Source organism: Nannospalax galili, unplaced genomic scaffold, assembly GCF_000622305.1.
Source record: "Nannospalax galili isolate Female #2095 unplaced genomic scaffold, S.galili_v1.0 scaffold441, whole genome shotgun sequence".
In the NCBI taxonomy this organism is placed as follows: domain Eukaryota; kingdom Metazoa; phylum Chordata; class Mammalia; order Rodentia; family Spalacidae; genus Nannospalax; species Nannospalax galili.
This window is the reverse complement of record NW_008348089.1, coordinates 1,999,671-2,020,128: the sequence shown is the minus strand read 5'-3', so window position 1 is coordinate 2,020,128 and position 20,458 is coordinate 1,999,671. Positions and strand designations below refer to the sequence as shown.

The 20,458-nt window shown below is 38.3% G+C and overlaps 1 protein-coding gene across 1 annotated transcript in view; it reads left to right on the top strand.

The window, feature by feature from the left end:
• Tnip3 (TNFAIP3 interacting protein 3) overlaps positions 1 to 20,458 on the top strand; it is a 33,525-nt gene that overhangs the window by 8,078 nt on the left and 4,989 nt on the right. The window contains exons 6-11 of the mRNA XM_029569100.1: positions 1,429 to 1,557; positions 5,852 to 5,968; positions 8,404 to 8,529; positions 12,723 to 12,773; positions 13,609 to 13,707; positions 16,626 to 16,686. Of these exons, the coding sequence (XP_029424960.1) occupies positions 1,429 to 1,557; positions 5,852 to 5,968; positions 8,404 to 8,529; positions 12,723 to 12,773; positions 13,609 to 13,707; positions 16,626 to 16,686 (583 nt within the window). The remainder of the gene's footprint in view (positions 1 to 1,428; positions 1,558 to 5,851; positions 5,969 to 8,403; positions 8,530 to 12,722; positions 12,774 to 13,608; positions 13,708 to 16,625; positions 16,687 to 20,458) is intronic.

Here is a 20,458-nt window from a genome sequence, read left to right as displayed (position 1 = left end):
GTTCTTTGGGGACCATTGTCTCAATAATCTTCTGGTCAAAGGCAGGGCATGAGTGTCTCTAAATATTTTGCTCCTGCCAGGAAGGTGGCAATACCTACAGTACCACAGCCCAGGTTTGCCCAAGGATGTGGTGAGGGAGAGCCCGAAGCAGGGCTGTGCATGTTCCTCTCTGCCATGCAGCATTCACTTTCTTTGCCAGTTACACCCTGGCCAGGAATTTTAGTCATTTTTCCTTCATGCACTTGGGAGCATTTTCTAGTTGAAATCATTTTCTACTAAACTCTACTAAATTAAAAAAAAAAAAACTCATTGGCCCATTTTCTAAGTGTATAGGCTCATCCATTTTAAAATCAAAGCTAATAGAAATGTTTTCACTTTTAAAGGAAATAATTTGCCTAAAATAGATTTCTTAAATTTAATAACTACATTGGAATGTGACTAAAATAACATTTTAATCCATAGATTAGCTATTTCCTCGAGTTACCTATATTCTGCAGTATTTATTTTACCAGACTGAATTCTCATTAAGAATCCAATTTACTCCACAAAATTTTGCCATCTACTATATAAAATGAAGAGATAGGAGACATGCTGTCTAAATCAGGACCCATCAAGGTCTGACGAACAAACCTTCAGTTATATAAAACAGAGCTTCCTGGTGATGGGCTAAGACTTGCAGGTATGATGACAGCTGGAAGGCATTAAAGACAATATAACAATGCTGTGCTGTGAATATTTATCTATAGTGAAGGTCCTTATTTGTCCAAAATTCTCCTTGTCTCTGGTACAGAATGATACAGGATTGGGTTTTGAGATATTTAGTATAATTGTATTCCTATGACTTAAAAATGTATTTATTGTTTTTATTTTATGTGTATGTGTGTTTTGCCTACATGTATGTAATGCACCATATCATGCAATGCTGGTGGAGGTCAGAAGAAGGAGTCAAATTCTCCTGGAATTGGAGATATAGATGGTTGTTATCAGCCATGTGGGTGCTGGGAATCAAACCTGGGTCCTCTGTAAGAACAGCCAGTACTCTTAACTGCTGAGCCATCTCTCTAGCCCCCCTCCCCTTTTTTTCTTTTTTAGACTTTCAATGTTTTGACTCAGTCACTTTAACAGAACCTAGATTATTCTGCAGACCCATTTACTTGACCATTGAATGTAAGGATTAGGATTTTTGATATTTTTTTTTCTAGGATCAGCACAATTCACAATAGTACCACCGAATTTTGATAAAGGATATGAACATGTTCAGTAACCCTGTCCTCTACCCATGTTAGAGGAAACCTTGCCAGTTCTGTTTGTGTTATGTTTTGGAAGGGTGATGATTTGTCAACAACCACTAACCTGCTAGAATTCCTACAATATGGTTTCTTTTGATAGCTTTTTATTTGAGTCTATTTTTCTTGCTCTTTGCTTCAGAAGGAAAGGGAAAGCCTAAATGAAGAACTACAAGAATTAAAGAAAGAAAATAAGCTGCTGAAAGAAAGAAATGCTCTCACAAATAAGAAGAAAGAACACTACGAATGTGAAATAAAACGTCTCAATAAGGTACCAGAACAGGTTAAGCCTGAGAGATGGAAATGACAGCCTTGGGCAAGCAGTACATTCCTACTGAGTCACAAGAGAACCAGGCTGCAGTATGACCCAGCCTTGCCTCCCCTAGAGGTGCTCTCTGTGACTTACACATAGCACCTAGCAACAGCTTGCAGGCATATTCAGCTAGGTTTTAGGGAATGAATGCCCCGGCAAAGGACCACCATGCAAAGGAGAAATAGAAAGAAGTTACAGATGTCAGTAAGAATTTTTTTTTTTTTAAGAACCACATAAAATTAGTGGGTGTTTGTGAACAATAACATATCTCTTGGTCAACCACAAAAGCTTCCTGAGGAAACAGGCTGCTCTTTAAAATGATTGCTATGGACCCAGGTGCAATGCATAATACATGGAAGCATGCTCAATGCCAAATTCAACGCTGAGAGAGCAAGACAGTCCACCACTAGTGGGAACGGGTGTGGCAAGGAGCAGGGATTTCAGGAGCATGCAAACTCTAGCTTGACTCTTCAATTGTTGTAAAAGGATGATGATGATAATGAATGTATGTGTGTGTGTGTGTGTGTGTGTGTGTGTGTGTGTGTATGTGTGTGTGTGTTGTTCTATGGACTGAAAACTTTTCTAGGGGAAGAAAACATTAGTTCAGCAAAAAGCATAAACCCATTATTGATTTTTCCAAGAGTTAAGCCACAGGTAGACATGGGCACACGGAAGCATGTGGTTGAACTGAGATCCGCATTAGGCAATTAGATGTTTCATAGCCAAAGTATCAGAAGCCGTCTCCCACAACAAAAGAGAACCTTTAAAATGTCCTCTGTCCTTGGCTTCTGACTACACGCCAGCAAGTTCTCAGAAGTGCTATTTAAAGATCCCAGCCAAGGTGTGTGCTTGTGCTGTTGACAGGCTGCTTACCGTGAGATGCCGCAGTAAGTCTGTTTGTAGCACTAGTCATTCTTCAAGAGGAAACCGGAAGATAGAATGACTTCACAAATGGTGTTATTTTGTCCTTATGAGAGAAAGGAAATATTCAGACATAAAGTTTCAGAGTAAATATGTATATATTTCCTTTCATTCTCTGCTGGAAAGAAAATCTTCCGCAAGAATCAATTCAAGGATAATTAAGATTCTATTTGAAACTTCAACATCTGACACCACCTTCTAAGTTTCCTTGAGTGTATTTCTCCATATGTAGCCACAAAGAAAGAAGAAACTGTAAATAGTAACCAGCCATGAGCTTTGTTTTCTGGTTCATGTCTACATATACAACCTATTTTGGAGCATTGATGATTGTGGTTAATAGAACTTTCTTAAATTCAGAAAAATAGCCAGATGTGGTGGTGCACGCCTGTAATCCCAGCACTTGGGAGGCAGAGGCAAGAAGATTGCTGTAAGTTCAAGGCCAATTTGGTCTATATAGAAAGTTCTAGGTCAGCCATGGATACATAGTGATATCCTGTCTCAAATAAACACAGACACACAGACACACACAGACACACACACACACACACACACACACACACACACACACACACAAAACTAGTAACTTTATAATTTGGCAGATACAATTATAAAATCCCAAAAAGAGAAATTAATCCTACTAAAATCCATGTCTTTACACAAATATAAGCTTCTCAAAGAGTATTTTTCTGTCTATCCCAAATATAATAGCATACACATATACATGGCAGTCATACAACCTGCTTTGATTTTTCCTTGGCATTTATTAGTACTACCTAATGGTAATGTCACATATTTACTTTCTCTTCTGTGCTCCTTGAAGTAGATTTGTGCCCAGTAGAAATCCCCATTACCACGGCTAGCACAGTGTATGTGACCCATGGTACAGTTCGAGGCTCATAAACATGTCTTCTCTTTAAAGTGGAAGAAAAAAATAAAATAGTGTTAGGTTCAAAATGTATTTTATATATTTATTTGTATAGCAATGCAGCTGTAAAATACAGTTTTAATCTGTATCTTTATGGAGGAAAGGACTGATAACAGCAAGACAGGATGTGACCTGAGTCCTGTTTTGTTCTTCAGCTTCTTGAGTGTCTAGAACAGGGCCTTTGTCACATCCTTGAGTGAAAGGATGAATGGATAAATTAATGGATGTAATTACCAAGTCAATAGTATGTGCAATAACCAATTTTGGACCTGATCCTAATAAGTGTTATGTTAGCATAACACATAAGACATTATTTATGATTTGTGAAAGAGCATAAAAGAATTCTTAAAACCCCCTAAGACTTCATCCCACCCTGAAATTTCCACTTAAGTTTAGATATAAAACAATTTCTGAGATTTTTCTTTTTCATTTAACATGTCTTAGCACAGAATAAATTGTGCATTATTATTATTACTACTATTGGATTTTATGAATAATATTTTCCTTTTCTTTTTTAATATTGTGATGAATATGGAAATGTTTTGGATAACTGTACTATGATCCTACTTGCACAAATTAGGTGCCTGCTAATCCACTCACTCAGAAGATACTTGTAATGATTACAAATAATAACAGTAACAAACAGTAACAAAAGCGCTTAATATACACTTTTCGGAAGTACATTCAATTAAATTTATTTTCTTTGAAGAAAATACCCAAGTGTTTTGTCTAGAGCAAGTTCTTACAGACATGCTAGAGATATTTAACCAGAGTGAGAATTGAGACTAGTCAGCAAGTGCCACCTGGGCAAAACTGATTTGTTATCTCACTATTTTGAGATGGGTAGATTATTTAGCATATGAGTACTGTTGTTAAAAATGGCTATTCAAGAACAGGTTTAAGGAAGTTGAAAACCTCACGATGGGATGGAGTAAATGTCAATTTGAATTAAATTTCACTTGTGACTCATCTTTAAATTTCCTGAGTAGCATGAAAGATAAACCAGGAAATTAATATAAGATCTACAAAAATCGTCCATTCATAGGTATCGGCCGACATTGGTATTATCTGATGACCATATTCATGTCACTCACCCTCATTCTCTCTGCTGTTATTCATAGAGTTTAAAATTATTTTTAATTTTCCTGCTATTTTCTAGAACTACCTAGCTTGTACATATTCTGAAAAGGATTTGGGGTGTAGCTGAGTAGCCCTTTGGTTTGCCATGCATGAAGCCGTGGGTTTGACCCAAGAGCCGTAATGAACAGATAAATTAATCAATTCTAGACAGTATCTGTAGAATCTAAGACATCCATTATGGAATTCCCAGTCTGGTGATATCTACTCAGGGCACAAACTGGCTTTCCCTTCCTACCTTTATGACCATCTTGTGTAGTGTTTCAGGGAGTGGACTACCACTGATACGGTCCATCAAGTGCCACTAAAGTTTTAGAAGTAAATTATTTACAGAAGAAGTAAATTCTTAAGGCTCTGAAAATGAACCCCTTCTGCTAGCACAGAGGACTCTTGATTGATGGACACATTGTCATACTGTGGTTCTGTGATCACTCAAAGATCAGATGCCTCTGTTACAATATTGCAAAATCATTTTTATTAGCTCATCATAAACTATAGGTCTTCAAATAAGAAGCAATGTCATTTTCTCGGTGAGTACCTGAGGAAGGATGAGAATCTTATTAGCAAATAATAAAAGCTTCTGGTAGTTTCTTTACCTTCTCGTCCCACAGTGAAACCCCCAGTTGCAATAGTACATATCACCACCCTAGTGGTGAGTAAACAGGCCTTTTGATGGAGCATAATTAAGATTGTGGCTAGGCCAGAGCATGTAGTGCTGAAAAAGGACAGAGCAGACAAGAGACTCGGCAGGGCCGAGAGGCAGTGAGGCACAGCAATCCACTTTGTGTGGATTTCCTTTGTCTTCTCAGAGGCAGGGCTTGGCTACATAACAGCATTCTTGGAGCCCACCCTCAGACCTCCTGATTCCCAACCTCTGCCTCCTGTGCAGAGAGGTCATGTCTGCTCCTCTTGAAGCTCCCCTAAGTTAGAGCACCGCTGGTAGGTTGTACCCTGGGTGGAAACAGTGTCAGAAAGCTGTCCTGTTTACTTAGGTGAAGGGGAGCCAACATCAATGATCCCCCTCAAAAATAGTGGGGGTTGAATAACATATACATCTTGGGGAAGACAGAGATTCTGAAGATACACATATGCAGAAAACCAGATAGAAAAAAGCTAGGCCGCCATGCAGGCAACATTACAAAGAAACGCCGCCTGGTGGTGCAGTCTTGCGTACCACCTCATGAGGGTGATTGTAGCAGTAAGGAAAGGATTCTGCCCACCCCATCGCTGAAAATCTCAGATCGGCAGTGTGCTTGATTTTTAACATAGGCTCTTCAAGATGCCTTGAAAATCGAGAGCTCTTCATTTTCCGAGGACTCGAGGAGGTGCCAAGGTGCGTGCAACGCTGCGGAGATGAGAACGGAACTGGAAGTTCTCAAACAGCAGGTGAGAGGCTGCAAGAGGGGTGATCACGTGAAGAACACTGGGCCGCTGTTCCTGCTGCCTTGGAAACGCCTGATATGGCTCACCATTGAAAATGTGTTAAAGGGTTTCATATTTAGTTTGAATTATCCAATTTTAAAACAATACAAAAAAATAGAGGTCGCCCCCACTGTTTATAAACACATTTATAAGAGAGGGCACATAGTTAATAGAGCTACATCACCTTTGGAGGGAATTTTGTTAGCACTGGGTCTAGAGTCTCATGTAGATATGATTTATTTTGAAAGCACTATTAAATTAACCTCTAGACCTTTTCAGAAAACGGTAGCAGTGGGACTATCCCATTGTAGCTGGCCTCTGGCTGGTTGGACAAGTATAGTTGTTTTTAATTTATTACGTGTGTGTGTTTGTAAGTCTGAGGAGTTGGTTCTTTCCTTCCACCATGTGGATCCCTAGAATCAAACTCAGGTGTGTGACTTGAGGGAAGGTGTCTTTACCTACTGAGCCATCTTACTGTCCCTAAAAAGTGTGATTTTTTTGTTTTGTTTTGTTTTTGTTTTTTGTTTTTTAACTCAAGGTCTTTGTAGCCCCAGCTGGCCTGAAACTCACTATGGAGACCAGGCTTGCCTTAAACTCACAGAGATCTGCCTGCCTCTGCCTGCCAAGTGCTGAGATTAAAGGAATGCGCCACAACGCCTGGCCATAAGTGTGGTTTTAAAGACAATACTTCACATTGATACAGTCACTGACAGCTCAGGTTCTCCCATATATGGATGGACCACCACAGTTTATGGATGGGCAGCAGCTCCTCCTCCTGCTTCCCACTCTCCTCTCAAACTCACAAGTGGCCAGGTTCACACTCTGGTCTTTGCATGTGTCAACACAGCTGTGTGGATACAGTACTGTCTAAACTACTTGCATCTAAATTTAAGTTAACCAGATAGTTTCTTTGCTGAGGAGCCAACCATGCCTTTCCCATTTGTTTTCCTAGACTAACATGGGTAAATGTTAAGTGGATAAAAGACATGGCGATAACCATTCAGGACACAATAGCAACCCCCATCCCTGAAGCCCCCATTGTCAGTGATGCATTAATGAGGTGGAGAGGGTGTCATAGATTCAAAGGGTAGGAATCAGTGTTATTTTTTCAGTGTTCTTGGGTGTGATTTTTCTTTTTTTCCTTTTTTCTCTCTAAGTGTCAATAGCCATGATTCTTGTTAAAGGGCATGGAAGACTTGAACAATTGCATCATTGTTATTGTTACTACTGCACAGGATAGTGGCCTATCTGTAAGATCAAATGATAAAGCTGGGTTTTCTCTCCCAGCAATTCCATATAAATACTCTATTCATTGCCCTTAGGGTTGTGTGTATGGCTTAAAGGCAAATTAATTAAAAGAATGAGGATAATATTACTGTTGCTAAAGCTTTGCCAGAGTCTTAGCTCTGAAACACAGTTGGTGGTAGCTGAGATTCCTCCACAGGTTGGGGACCACTTATGTGCCCACACCCTTGAGATGTTTTTAGTGCTCACACATAATGCACCACAGCACTTGGGAGGCTCATTCATTCATGTGGATGCTCCAAAGTGTTTTAGCTCAGGTTTGATGCAAGTAGTGACAGATATTCTTTGATTCATAAATACCAAAGGGTAAACTAAAACCCATCTCCTCAGCACTGGGATGACTCTGTTGCTAACTTTCTGCATTTACGTTTGTTTTTAAATATATTTGATTTATTATTTTTATTTTATGTGTATGTGTGTGTTGCCCACATGTATGTGAGTGCACGTGTGTTATGCAATGCCATGGAAGTCAGAAGACGGCGTTGGATTCCCCTGGAACTGGAGATAAGGACAGTGCATAGCCACTGTGTGGGTGCTGGAAATCGAAACTGGATCCTCTGTAAGAGCAGTCTTTCCATTTTCCATTTCCATTTTAACCACTCAGGTTTCTAGCTGGGCACCTATAATGCACACACCACCAACAGCCACATGAAGTACTTGAGGCATATAGCACTCAGGGGCTTCACTTAAGAGTTGTCAGTCATCTGTTTTAGAACTTGAAGCAGTGTTCAGACATTAAAGTCCTACACTGGGAACAGGTGACTTCCTCAAATCAGAGGCACCTGGCATTAGGTAGGCGTTCACCATGGAAAACTTCATAATAATAGGTGCGGAAAACTTTTTTTTAAATATCTAGATTTATTTCTGAGCTCCTAAAGTGTGCACAAGAATGAAAATTTGGGAACTGATATGCTAAACATCAAAGATAAAATCATAGCCTTATAGAGCCCTCCATCCTACGATGAAGAAATAATCATGAGCACAGGTTAGAAATGCTTTAGTTTGAAAAGGACCGGATAGTACCTTTTCTGAAATATTTTAATCACCTAGGAGGAAACATAAACTAACAGTAACATCAACTTAATGTTTTTCAGTTGCAAATTTATGAAGAAGACTTTCAAAAGGAGCGATCAGATCGAGAAAGACTTAATCAAGAGAAAGAAGAGCTACAGAAAATTAATCAGACTTCTCAGTCCCTGTTGGACAGGCTGAATTCTCAGGTATAAGTCAAAACAAAGTAACCTTCACCTAGTATATGTGTGCTCTGTTATCTTACTTTTTAAAAAAGATTCCTGCCCTCCTGAATTCTGTTCATTGACTTTGGATGTTTATAAGGGGTGGTCACCTGGGATGAAATCATTCTCAAATGATCTTGTGTGTAAATTAGTAAAACCCCAGAAATTTCTTTAAGTATATTAAGAAATTATGCAAGCAATAAGATTTCAAAGTTTATTTAGGAAGTAGAGCTCATGTAATCTTTTCTCATAGTGCTTATCTTGGTAGAATGAGAGTTGAGCTACCTACTTACTACTCATAAAGGGAAGTGGTTTCTAAATTCTTGTTATTTTCTTTGAAGGGCTGTCTGGAATGTTCCTCCCTTCCCAAAGCATACATATTTCTAAATGCCATCCACATGACTGTTGAAACCTAGGATTTTTCTCAGTGGGTTTCCAGATTTAATGGAACTAGTGCACTTCAAGAAAGTCAGTTTATTAGAATACAGTATATTAAACATAAGCAAACTAAAATGCAATAGAATATACTAAAAGTACACTCAGGAGTTTGCTTTGATGAGTAAAGATGGATGTTAATAAAGGAAAATAAAGCTAACATCGCTTTTTATTAATTTTTGAAGTTAACATACAATGTAAAGTGTTTAATTTTGACTTTTTCATACGTATCTGTTATAATTCTTCCTTCATTACCTCTACCCCTGCTGTCTTCCCATGTCCCCTCCTCCTGCCTTTCTGGTGCCCTTCCTCCTCCTAAATAACTCCCTTCTGTGTCACGTCACAAGTACTGTATCACTTCTCTCTCCTTCCCCTTCTAGCTCTCCTTTCCCATCTTCCTAGTCCTTTTTCCACCTCCATATCTTACACACACACACACACACACACACACACACCCACACACACACACACACACACACCCACACACACACACACACACACACACACACACGTTAAATATTAACTAATATAATTTTGACTTAAAATGAGCCAGAACAATTTTTAATTTGAGAGCTATGTTGTGCCTTTCAATAAAGAGGAAAATGGTGTCAGACATGTTGTGGTAGTTCCTTTTCTTCAAAATTTGTAGTCTTTAACTAAAAGTTAATCATTCCCTCCTTCATACAAAGTAGATTGTGAATTAAATTTAATTTTCCTGATAGTTTTTCAGACTAACTTGAAATTCCTAATTTACATGAGAGTTATTTAGCAGAAACATTTCTTAAAAATTAGAAATTATTTTATCCAATAAAGGGATTTTAAAGGAATTATAAGGATCAAAATATATATTCAATCAAAATATAATTAGGTAATTTTGTGAAAATACTTTATCCAATCTAATAAATAGCATATAACAATGGGAGAAAAGGTTCTAATTATTCTTGGTGAAGAAATTATTATCTTTTAATTTGATTTGTCAGAGTACAAATTATTTTATTTCCTACCATACTTTAATTTTATTCGTTCCTACTATATTAAATTAAAATCGGAGATAAGTTGGTGTTGAGGATGAGCAATGTACTTGCTGTTACAGATCTCTAAGACTATCCAAAAACATATGTCCATCTATGAAATTTTATGGACTATAATCCACAAGTAACTTCCATGTCTGTATCGTCTGTAATTTTCCATTGATGTCAGAAAAACAATCAGTCATCTAAGTACCATATAACATAATTGTGTTTATAAGCTAAGAAAATATCTTCAGAGAGATCTAAATAATATCTTAAAGCTATCAAAAATTTTCTTTAAAATTATGACAGCCTAATTATTTTATTTTCCAAAGTCTTATGAAACAATGATAGAATTCATATAGAGCAACAGTAGATGATTTGATGATCTGTGCTAATGTATTAACAGCAGACTAAATGCTGTGACATGATGAAAACAGCTGGCATTATCTTTGTTGAGTAGCATACCATTCCTTTTTCAAGTGGACCTGAGGTATTTGTATGTCGAATATTTGTGGCATTAGTAACAGATCAGAGTATATCAGTTCCACCAAGGATGATGTTTAAGCCAGTAAGGATAGTTAAATAGGGAATGCAGTGACATTAAAGAAACTGAGTCCTTAGAGGTGAGAGGAATGTGTGGAGCAAGGGCTTCTATGCCTGCCTCCTCTGACACTCAGTGTTGTGACACTGAGCAAGTTGTTTGACTTTCCCATGCTTCCCTTCCTTCATCTGTAAAATGAAGAAGTTAGAGTAAACGATCTCAAAATGCTTTTTTGTAACTCTAAAACCTCTTTCTGTAAAAATAAATGACCTGAGTATTCTCACTAATAAAATGTAGGTAAGGAAGGGCCACTTCCTCCCGACTGCACATTGGTATTCTCAGTGTTAAGTAAGAAAATTTAAAAAGGGAAAAAAATGAAAACCTTTATAAGAACATGTAGTTCATGTCATGGTTCAAAAATATTTCATAAATGATTCCAGTAAACTTCAGTCTACTATGAGGGGACATCAGGAAGCATTTCACATACCTGTGTAATTGCCATGCCACCTTCAGCCGTCTGTAATTTGTTTGGGGTGCTTTTTTCTACAAGGTGTTCTGCTTTGTATTGGAGAGAATACCTTGTTCCTTGCAATTAAAGAACCTACCATATAGTGAAAGATGTACAGTCTTTCCACATCATTTGAAAATCCTCTATTTGTGAATCTGTCTACTTGCTAAAATATATTTGTCACCTTAAAATCAATATTTGGGATGCGCTCATGGTCCCAAGTATTGATTTTAAAATTAGGTAATTTTGTGAAAATACTTTATCCAGTCTAGTAAATAGCATATCACAATGGGAGAAAAGGTTCTAATTGTTCTTGGTGAATAAATTATTATCTAAGGTCAGGAACATGAGCAGAGCAACAAGAAACTCCAGTGATCAGACGTGTACATTCACAGCAAGGCTGAGCACATTGACGCTGCCCTGCCTTTCTTATTCAGCTCACATGCGGTTATGTGTCTCTTTTAAGGTCTGTGTAGTGCTGTGCTGTTTGTATTTTTGCTTATTTTGTGGTGCTGGGGGTCAAAACCAGGGCCTGGTGCAGTGTTCTATAACCCAGCCTTATCCCTGGCACCCCTGCTATTTGTTAGTGATTTCCAAATTGTGCCGAAATGCTTTCGAGGGTCCCTAGTGCATAAAGGCTGTGATTTGACTTTATAGAAAAAACATAGGTATTATATAAGCATCCAGGCATACATTTTAGTGCTTTCAGCTATGAGTTTAGAGTTAAAAAATCAACAGTATATATTAAAGAGCCATTAAATAGAAATACACATAAAACAAATAGACGTGCATGTAAAATGAGTAGGAATACACATAGAACAAGGCTATCTATTGATCAGTTGACACATATATTGTAATCTGAGGAACCTGACCCTGTGTTTCCACTGGGAGCAGTGGTTAAGTATTCATTAATTCAGTGCTTGTGATGGCTTTATAACAGAACATAATCATTGGAAATAGCAAGAACTGACTACATATAGCACACATTAGACTAAGATGTCTTGAAAACTTCTGATGCAGACACATTTGACCATGCCTTATAGAATATAGAGCACAGAGTATATGGATATCAATGATATGATAACAAGTCAAAAGCTAGCTCTTCTAGGTGTGTCAGGTATAGAAGGATCCCAGACTGGTGACTGTGATAGATAAAGGTGGGCCTTAAATATGGAGAAGACACAAAGCAAAGGAGTGTGACTGAACAGTTTACTCATCTTGTGTCTTAACTGTCCTTATTTGTAAGAGGGAGATAGTGCTCGATGTTGGCATGTGAGAGACTCAGCATATAGAAAGCACATAGAACAGCACTTCTATGTTAAGCACATGCTCAACTTCTAAAACTTATGGAGGAAGGCTCAGTGCCAGGCTGAAAAAATCCAATTTCATTTAGTAAGCCATGGAAGCTGTTTCTATGTCTATGTCTATATGCAGCCTGAACCAACAACTTAACACTATCAGACTTTCCAATCTTGATTTGGGAATATCAAGATAGAATTAACATGTCTCAAAAATGTGGGGGAGGGATAGATCTTGTTTTGCAGACCTTTGTGCTAGCAATGCCCCCATCCTTTGGGCAGAGGCCAGAGTAGGTCAATAATAGGTGGGTAGAGATCAACTTCAGAACTAATGATTGAAATCTTCCTGATAGACAATGCCTTGTTCCTTTGGTTTTCTGTAGATAAGAGCTTGTCAGCTGGAGAAAGAAGAACTAGGAAAACAGCTAAAACAGGTAACTTGATCCTCACCTAGCACTTCTTGTGGTTAAAATAGTGTTTTCATTTACACATTTCTTTCCTTGCACAGCATTTCTCATGGCCCCACGAAAGCCCTTTCCCAGCACTGCTGGGCTACAAGCACTCACATTTTTCATCATCCTAAAATTATCACTGAATAGATAGTGCATAGGAATCAGGGGCCTTTTAGCCCTAACATTCAAGAAAACCACGTGCTTTTTCAGAATATCAAGGGCCTTCCTATGTATCAACTCAAATGCAGCTTCCTTTACAAACCCCGAAGCACCCTGGCAATGCTTTTTTTCTTCCTATTTCTTGTAATTACTTGCACAAGTTATCATGGAAAACTGTATCAAAGTCTTTATCTTCAGAAACCAGAATGTCTTCTGTCACTGGAGTGTTCTGCCCCATTAGAAGTCAGGCAGCTTTAAAAAATGAATATCATCTCTCTTCATTCCTAATTGCCTGCCTGGAATCTAGCTTCATCATTGCTGTCTATAATTCTAAAAGATACTTTGTGCCTCAACGGATTGTTTGCCTTTAATGAGGACCCTCCTATGCAGATAGCTCTGAAACAAAGTTATCTGTAGACACTTTGCAAGTGTTCCTGGTTTCTTTGCATTGGAAATAATGATAGTGTCATCTTGGGTAAGACTTCTGGAGACTATTTTCTCTCATTTCCTGAGTATTGACATTTATTGTTTTGAGTAAACTTTATGCTAGATTAGATAGGCCTTCAAATTTAAACAAAACTGGTTATACATAACAAGTGTGGGTGTGACTTCTCAATTTCATCTGATTCCAATGAGCTGATAGCCTTTCTCTCTGTAGATGGGTCTCCCAACTTGTACCTGTGGCCTGGTTTTCCACCTGCGGGATCCTTGGGTACAGACAGGCCACGGACCTATGCCACATTCACCACAGCACTCGGTAAGACTTCCCATTCCAAAGAGTGTTTTAGATTCTCTGTTGGTAGAAAGTATGTGCCTCTCTGAAACTTTAGCCCATGACATTGTCTACAGAAAGAGTTTCTCTTTTATCTAACCTCCAATTTGCAACCTTCCAGGGATTCATGTACACTATCCTTGGGACATTGAACCCATAAGACACATAGATATGAATAAGTTAACTAAAAGACATCAAATTGAGCTATAATTCCTTGAGCAAACCTATTTTATATGAGTCATTTTCAGTTCTCATTTATGACCCCCACCAAAAGACAGTTTTAAATATAAAGATGAACAAAGTAAATATAGCCAAACCAAAAAACTGAGGTGTTTTCTTCAGTTGTAAACTGACATCGAATGTGGGTATTGCTAGGTGTGTGCAAAATAGTTTGAAAGGATGTTCTTAAAAGATCCAAGAAAAAGTGGCCCACTTAAGTTTTTTTTTCATGGCTGCATCTTAGCAGGCCAGCAATTATTTGTGAGTGGAATTGATTTAGACAGTCAATTGAAAGAGGTCGACTCTCCTCGCAGGAGCGATGTTCCTCCCACCCTCCCCTACCATCTCAGTGTTTGGGTCTACTCTGTTTTACCTCCACAGGCCAGAGCCTTTCCCCAGGGAAAAACAATCATACATTTTCTCTATTTTGGATTTACTCAGATAACCTTGCCCTTAGGTTTTCTTAACTAATTTTTGGTTTTGTTCTAATTGTGCCCCAACTCTGATATTTTGAAGTAGGATTTTCCTAGTGGAGAAGAAAATGTAATTTTCCTGGTTGCCTGAAACCTTTACATTTTTGTATGCAAGTGTGACTCAAATTCTTCTCCTGTGCGAAAAAATAATGACTGCCCAGTGGCAGAAGGAGGCCAGGACTTAATGAGCATCTCTTTCTGAGCCTGGGTTCATGTGAAAGAGTGAGTACAAGAGTGATTCAAGTTTATTTCGAGGTGGCTGATTTTAAATCTTCATTAATAGAAAGAAGCCAAGGATTCATGACCTGTATCTCATTAAACTTTCCCTGTCATGAAGTTCTCACCAAAAAAGCTCAATATTTGACAAAGTTCCATGCCATGTGTAATGGCCTACATTTTAAAACAATATTCTGCTGAATGAAATTGCAGTGCAATACAAGCTCGAGGTGAATTGTTAAAGAATATTTCATCTTTCTTTACACCTAAGCCTGATTAAATCACCTCTAATGGTGTTGGTAAAATCGCAGTGTTCTGCCTCCTTTCAGCAGCTCTCCTGGAATAAAAATCAGGGCTCACATTACTTATACTATTTACTGTCTGAGATATCTAAAAATAAATGAGAAGATAAAGAAGCAGGGCTGATCTTACTTCTTCACCTAGCTCTTTCATGGGTCAAAAAGAGCCCAAGGTCTAGGGGCCGGAGGGAGTGAGGTGGTTTGGTGTCGCAGCTGTCCTCAGTAACTCAGCTGAACTGCCTGATAATTGAGCTTTTATATTCCTTTTAGTCTTCCAGCAGCCTTGTATATCATCCCTATTGACTAAGTTTCCTTGAACTACACTGAGGAGATAACTAAATAATTGAGCCCAAGGCCTGTATTTTGGGATAGAGGGAAGGAAGCAGGGTTAAGTGTCTGAGCAAAAAGATCCCACATGGGCAGACAGTGCTGACTGACCTCTATCCTAAGGTTAGATACAAAGGCAGCAAGCAGCCTCGCTGTTCTCTTGGCAGTTTAGGACGATGGCTTATCATTTATTCAATGCAATTGGCTTAGCACGTTCCTTGATAATCAATATGTAGCTATTCTTAACTGCTGCAAACCTAGGAGGAAATTTCAAGAGAAACATCTCATCCATTCAGTCTAAACACTGAGCAACCTAGAGAAGGGCTTCTACCCAAAGCAGCGCAAGGGAAGCTGTGCTCTGCCTTGCCTCCTGGACTTCGGAGTGCACGTTCCCACCATAGCTGCAAGTTCTTCTTTGATCCACTAGAAAATATTAAATTTATATTTCTTTCCTAGACTCATTACCTCGAGGAAGGAGTTTTAAAAATAGCATTTGTTGATAGTAAAGGGCTTTGCTTGATTTATTAAAGTTTTCAAAAAGTGCTTCCATTTATTTGGAGATGCAAACACATTCGTTCAAGACAAAGATGGGGAGAGAGAGGAAGAGGAAGGGGAAAGGGAGGGAGAGAGAGAAAGAGAGAGAGAGAGAAAGAGGGAGGAGAAAAGAAAGGAAAGGATGGATGAAGAAGGGAAGGGAAGGTGTGGGGGAAGGAAAGAGCAAACATCACAAACCCAAGTCAGGAGTTCTAGTCAGGCCCAGGGGCAGTGATGGAGGGAGACTGCCAAGACATTTGTACAGAAATGACTTTTTAAAAAATTTATTTGATAACCACATAATTAATAGAAGCATTTCATTACAACAGCATTGACATAGTCAATAACAATTTCCAAAGCAAAGATGCATCTCTTTCAAAATTGGCTGTAATTTTTAGGTTCACAGTGTTGAATTAATACGGTTATACATTATTGTACTCAGTATAAACCCTGTAAGACATAAAATTGAATGAGGCTTTAACCTTTAAAAAAGTTCTCCATTTCATTTTAAAATATACTGAATCATACACAAAAACTCAATTTTGGGGGGTCTTTTTTAGACAGGGTCTAAAACTCACTTTTAATGTGACTAACACTTAGATGTTTACACATGCATCTCTAATTTCTATATATCTGATTATTACTAGTCACAGTCGGTTACTTTCTGAGATCCTTGGCACCTGAGCATGGATATAAATTCATCAGGTAGAAGAAATGGCTTTCTTTTGTGTTGCTTTCTTAACAAAGTCCATAGAATGTAACTACTTTCTAATGTGCTATTATGCTGTTTTTGAAGCCTGTAGTTTTGTATAACAATGCTTTGTTGTTCCTACAGCCTGACTCTCAGTGGCACGCTCTCAAACAGCTTCCACTTTGTGGACAGCCCAAGGCACATGGTAAGACCACAGCTATACTGAGCATTTCTGCATGTTTACCTATGAGTGGAAGCTTGGGGGTGCTTATTCAACGTTCATTTGTACTGGGGAAAGACTTACTGTGAAGCCGTGTTGCACACACAACTCTAGTGCACTGATGTTAAACTGAACTTCGTCAGACAATGTTTAAGTACAGAAGTGCTTAATTCTATCTTCTGTTCCTGTTCTAGTCTCAGAGTCAGAATACCTTCTGGGCTTAGAACAAAAAACTTTAAGTAAAGCTATATTAAACCAACACTGTTCTCTGATCCTACCACAAAGGACAGGTACAGAGTTACAATTCAGGAGTCTACAAGGCAGATTTCTGTTGTTGTTGTTGTTGTTTGTTGTTGTTTTGGTTTGGTTTGGTTTGGTTGAGTCAGGGTTTCATGTAGCCCAAGTTGGCCTCAGCCTTGCTGTATAGCTGTGGATGATCTTGGACTCCTCATCCTCCCAGTTCTGGGATTACAGGTGTAGTCCATTGTCCCCGTTGCCTTCCACCCATTGCCCCCATAAGCTCATCTCCATTTTAAAACATAAAATGCATTCATTCAACTTTACAGGTCCCCATATTGATTAATATAATAAAACTTTAAAAGCTCCAAGTCTTAGGACTGGGAAGACAGCTCAGTGATTAAAGAGCCTGTCACACAAGTGGGAGGACCAGATTTCAGATTCCCTGAGAGTGCCAGTTCTGGCCTCCCTGTAGCATAGGAGGGGAGAACTCAGCAGACCCCCTGAGAGTCCCAAAATCGGGCTACCCCTTAGGGAGCTTCCCAAATTGTGCTCTGAGTACCTGCTAGTAGGGGTCCAAATGTTAGAAGGACTTGGGCTTCTGTGGGGGCCCCTGAGTAGCTGATCTGAAGCCATCAGACCCTCCAAAATAAAACCTGAGAGAACCTGAAGCCTGAACTAACCAGCTTTACATAACCAATAAGAAAATGACCAAGGCACACCAATAATACAAACAGAAGCAAACTTCAACTTAATTTTCATACCAGAATACAAAGAACAACAGAAATTCACATGCCAAAATAATAAAATGGAAAGCCAAAACACTATGTCCCTACCAAACTCCACCAGTCCTATAGAAGAGTTCTACAAGGAGAACTCCTTAGAGATAACCCAGAACACAGAATTTAAAAGAATAATCATAAGCATGATCAAGGAATTCAACAAATTTAAAGAACACACAAACAAATCAAAGAACTAAAAGAAGATAGGGATAAACTTCTAAATGAATTCACAAAAGAGATAGAAGCTTGAAGAAAATTCAGGCTGAAATGAAGAAGGAAGTGAAAAACTCAATAAGCCAACTTGAAACGACAGGAAAGCCTCACTGTTAGAATGAATGAAATGGAAAACAGAATATCAACACTGGAGAATAAAGTTAAAGAATTGGACCACTCAAGCAAAGATTATGAAAAAAATTTAAAAACACAGTAATGGAATATGCAGGAGATGTGGGACACATGAAAAGACCAAATCTATGGATCATAGGAATAGAGGAAGGAGAAGAACTTCAGGTTAATGGTGTTGACCAGATCTTAAACAGGATTGTAGAAGAGAATTTCCCAAAATTAAGGAAAGACCTCCCGATACAGATACAAGAATCACATAGAATACCAAATAGACAGGACCAGAAAAGAAACTCCCACAACATATCATAGTAAAAACACTAAATTTACAGAACAAAAAGAGAATACTGAAAGCTGCCAAAGAAAAGCAGCAAGTCACATACAAAGGAAAGCCCATCAGAATTACACCTGACTTATCAATGCAAACCATGAAAGCCAGAAGAGCCTGGACCAAGGTATTTTCAGTTCCAAATGACAATAGATGCCAGCCCCGAATACATTACTCAGAAAAAAATGTCTATTATAGTTGAGGGGGAAAAAAATCTTCCATGACACGAATAGCCTGAAAGAATACATGTCCACGAAACCAGCCCTTCAAAGAATACTTGAAGCAATGCAGAGAGAAGTGAGAGAAACAACTATACCCCAGGGGCAACTAAAGAAAATAAATAAAGGTATAATTGAGGAAACACAAAATTAGACAAAGAACGCAAACAGTAATCAAAATGATAGCAACTAACGCACATCTTCAGATTCCCTGAATCCACATAAATGCTCTGTGGGCATGGTAGCCCGGGTGAGTCTAGTCTTAGAAGGTGCTACAGGAGATCTCCAGCACAAACTGGGTAACAAGACTTGCCATACCAGTGGACTCTTCATTTATCTAACTGGAAATCTGCTTCACATCTGATGATTTAACTCAATTGCCTGGAATTCTCATATAGAAATTTAATGGTGACGATTATTAGGAAATCACAGGTTTAAAATTTTAACTTATGTCTTAGTTTCATTCCTGTTGGTATGATAAAATACCCTGACAAAAGCAATTTTAAGGAGAGAGGGTTTATTTGTCTTAAGAATTCATGGTTTCCGTCCATCACTGTGAGGAGGCTGAGGCAGCAGCTAATCACGTTTCATTTACAGCAGAGAGCAGAGAGCAGTGAACTAATGAGTGTGTGCAGTGCTCACCTCACTTTCTCCTTTGTATTTGGTCCACAGCCCAGCACACACAGGCAGGGTAGGTCTTCCACCTCAGTTAACCCAAATAAGAAAATCGCTTATAGGTATGGCCATAGGGCAACTTAATCTAACCAGTTCCTCCTTCAGATTCCCTTGCCAGGTAATTCTAGATCGTGTCAAATTGATATTATTTGGACTAGAGAGATGGCTCAGTGGTTAAGAGCATGAGCTGCTCTTGCAGATAACTGGGGTTCGGTTCCCAGCACCCACACATTGGCTAACAACCATCCTTAACTCCAGTTCTAAGGGATCCAATGCCCTCTTCTGGCCTCTGTGGGCATTCCACTGCACAACACGGGTACACTTCCACACATGCAGGCAACACATCCATACACATAAAATAAAAATAATAAATGAAATATTTAAACACTGATATTATTAACCTGTTAAACCATGATAACTATATGTCAAACATTATTTTAGGTGCTTTGCATACATATATTACTTCATCAAAGTACTGTTATTGTCCATGTTTTACGAATGTGGAAGCTGAGGTACAGAAAGATAACATAATGTGTTCAAGTTCACACAGGTGGTTGTTGACTAGTACGTAGGAAGCCCAGCTATCCTGACAGTAAAGCCCACATTGAAACCACTAAGAAAAATGAACTCTCCTATGCTACATATTAAGTAAAATATAACAGTATCAAACATGCCTGCTTTCTATTCAAATATTATAACAGTACCATTTTGAAGGTCAGCCTCTTTATTTTTAAGTTTATATCTGCTTTTTTCATAACTGTTTATATATCAGCATTACAGATAATTTTTATATTAGTGAAATGACTGGATTACTTGGATATTTCTCTGTTTCTGTCAGCATGAAAAAAATAAAGGAGCCATGGTAGATAGCAAGATCTACTATGAGATATAAGAAACAGAATATTTAGAAGTACACTTAGTGCAATTTTTAATATATATAGATAAATTATTAAGAATTTTTTTTCTCGTACAGATAATTTTTATATTAGGGAAATGACTGGATTACTTGGATATTTCTCTGTTTCTGTCAGCATGAAAAAAATAAAGGAGCCATGGTAGATAGCAAGATCTACTATGAGATATAAGAAACAGAATATTTAGAAGTACACTTAGTGCAATTTTTAATATATATAGATAAATTATTAAGAATTTTTTTTCTCGGCTGGAGAGATGGC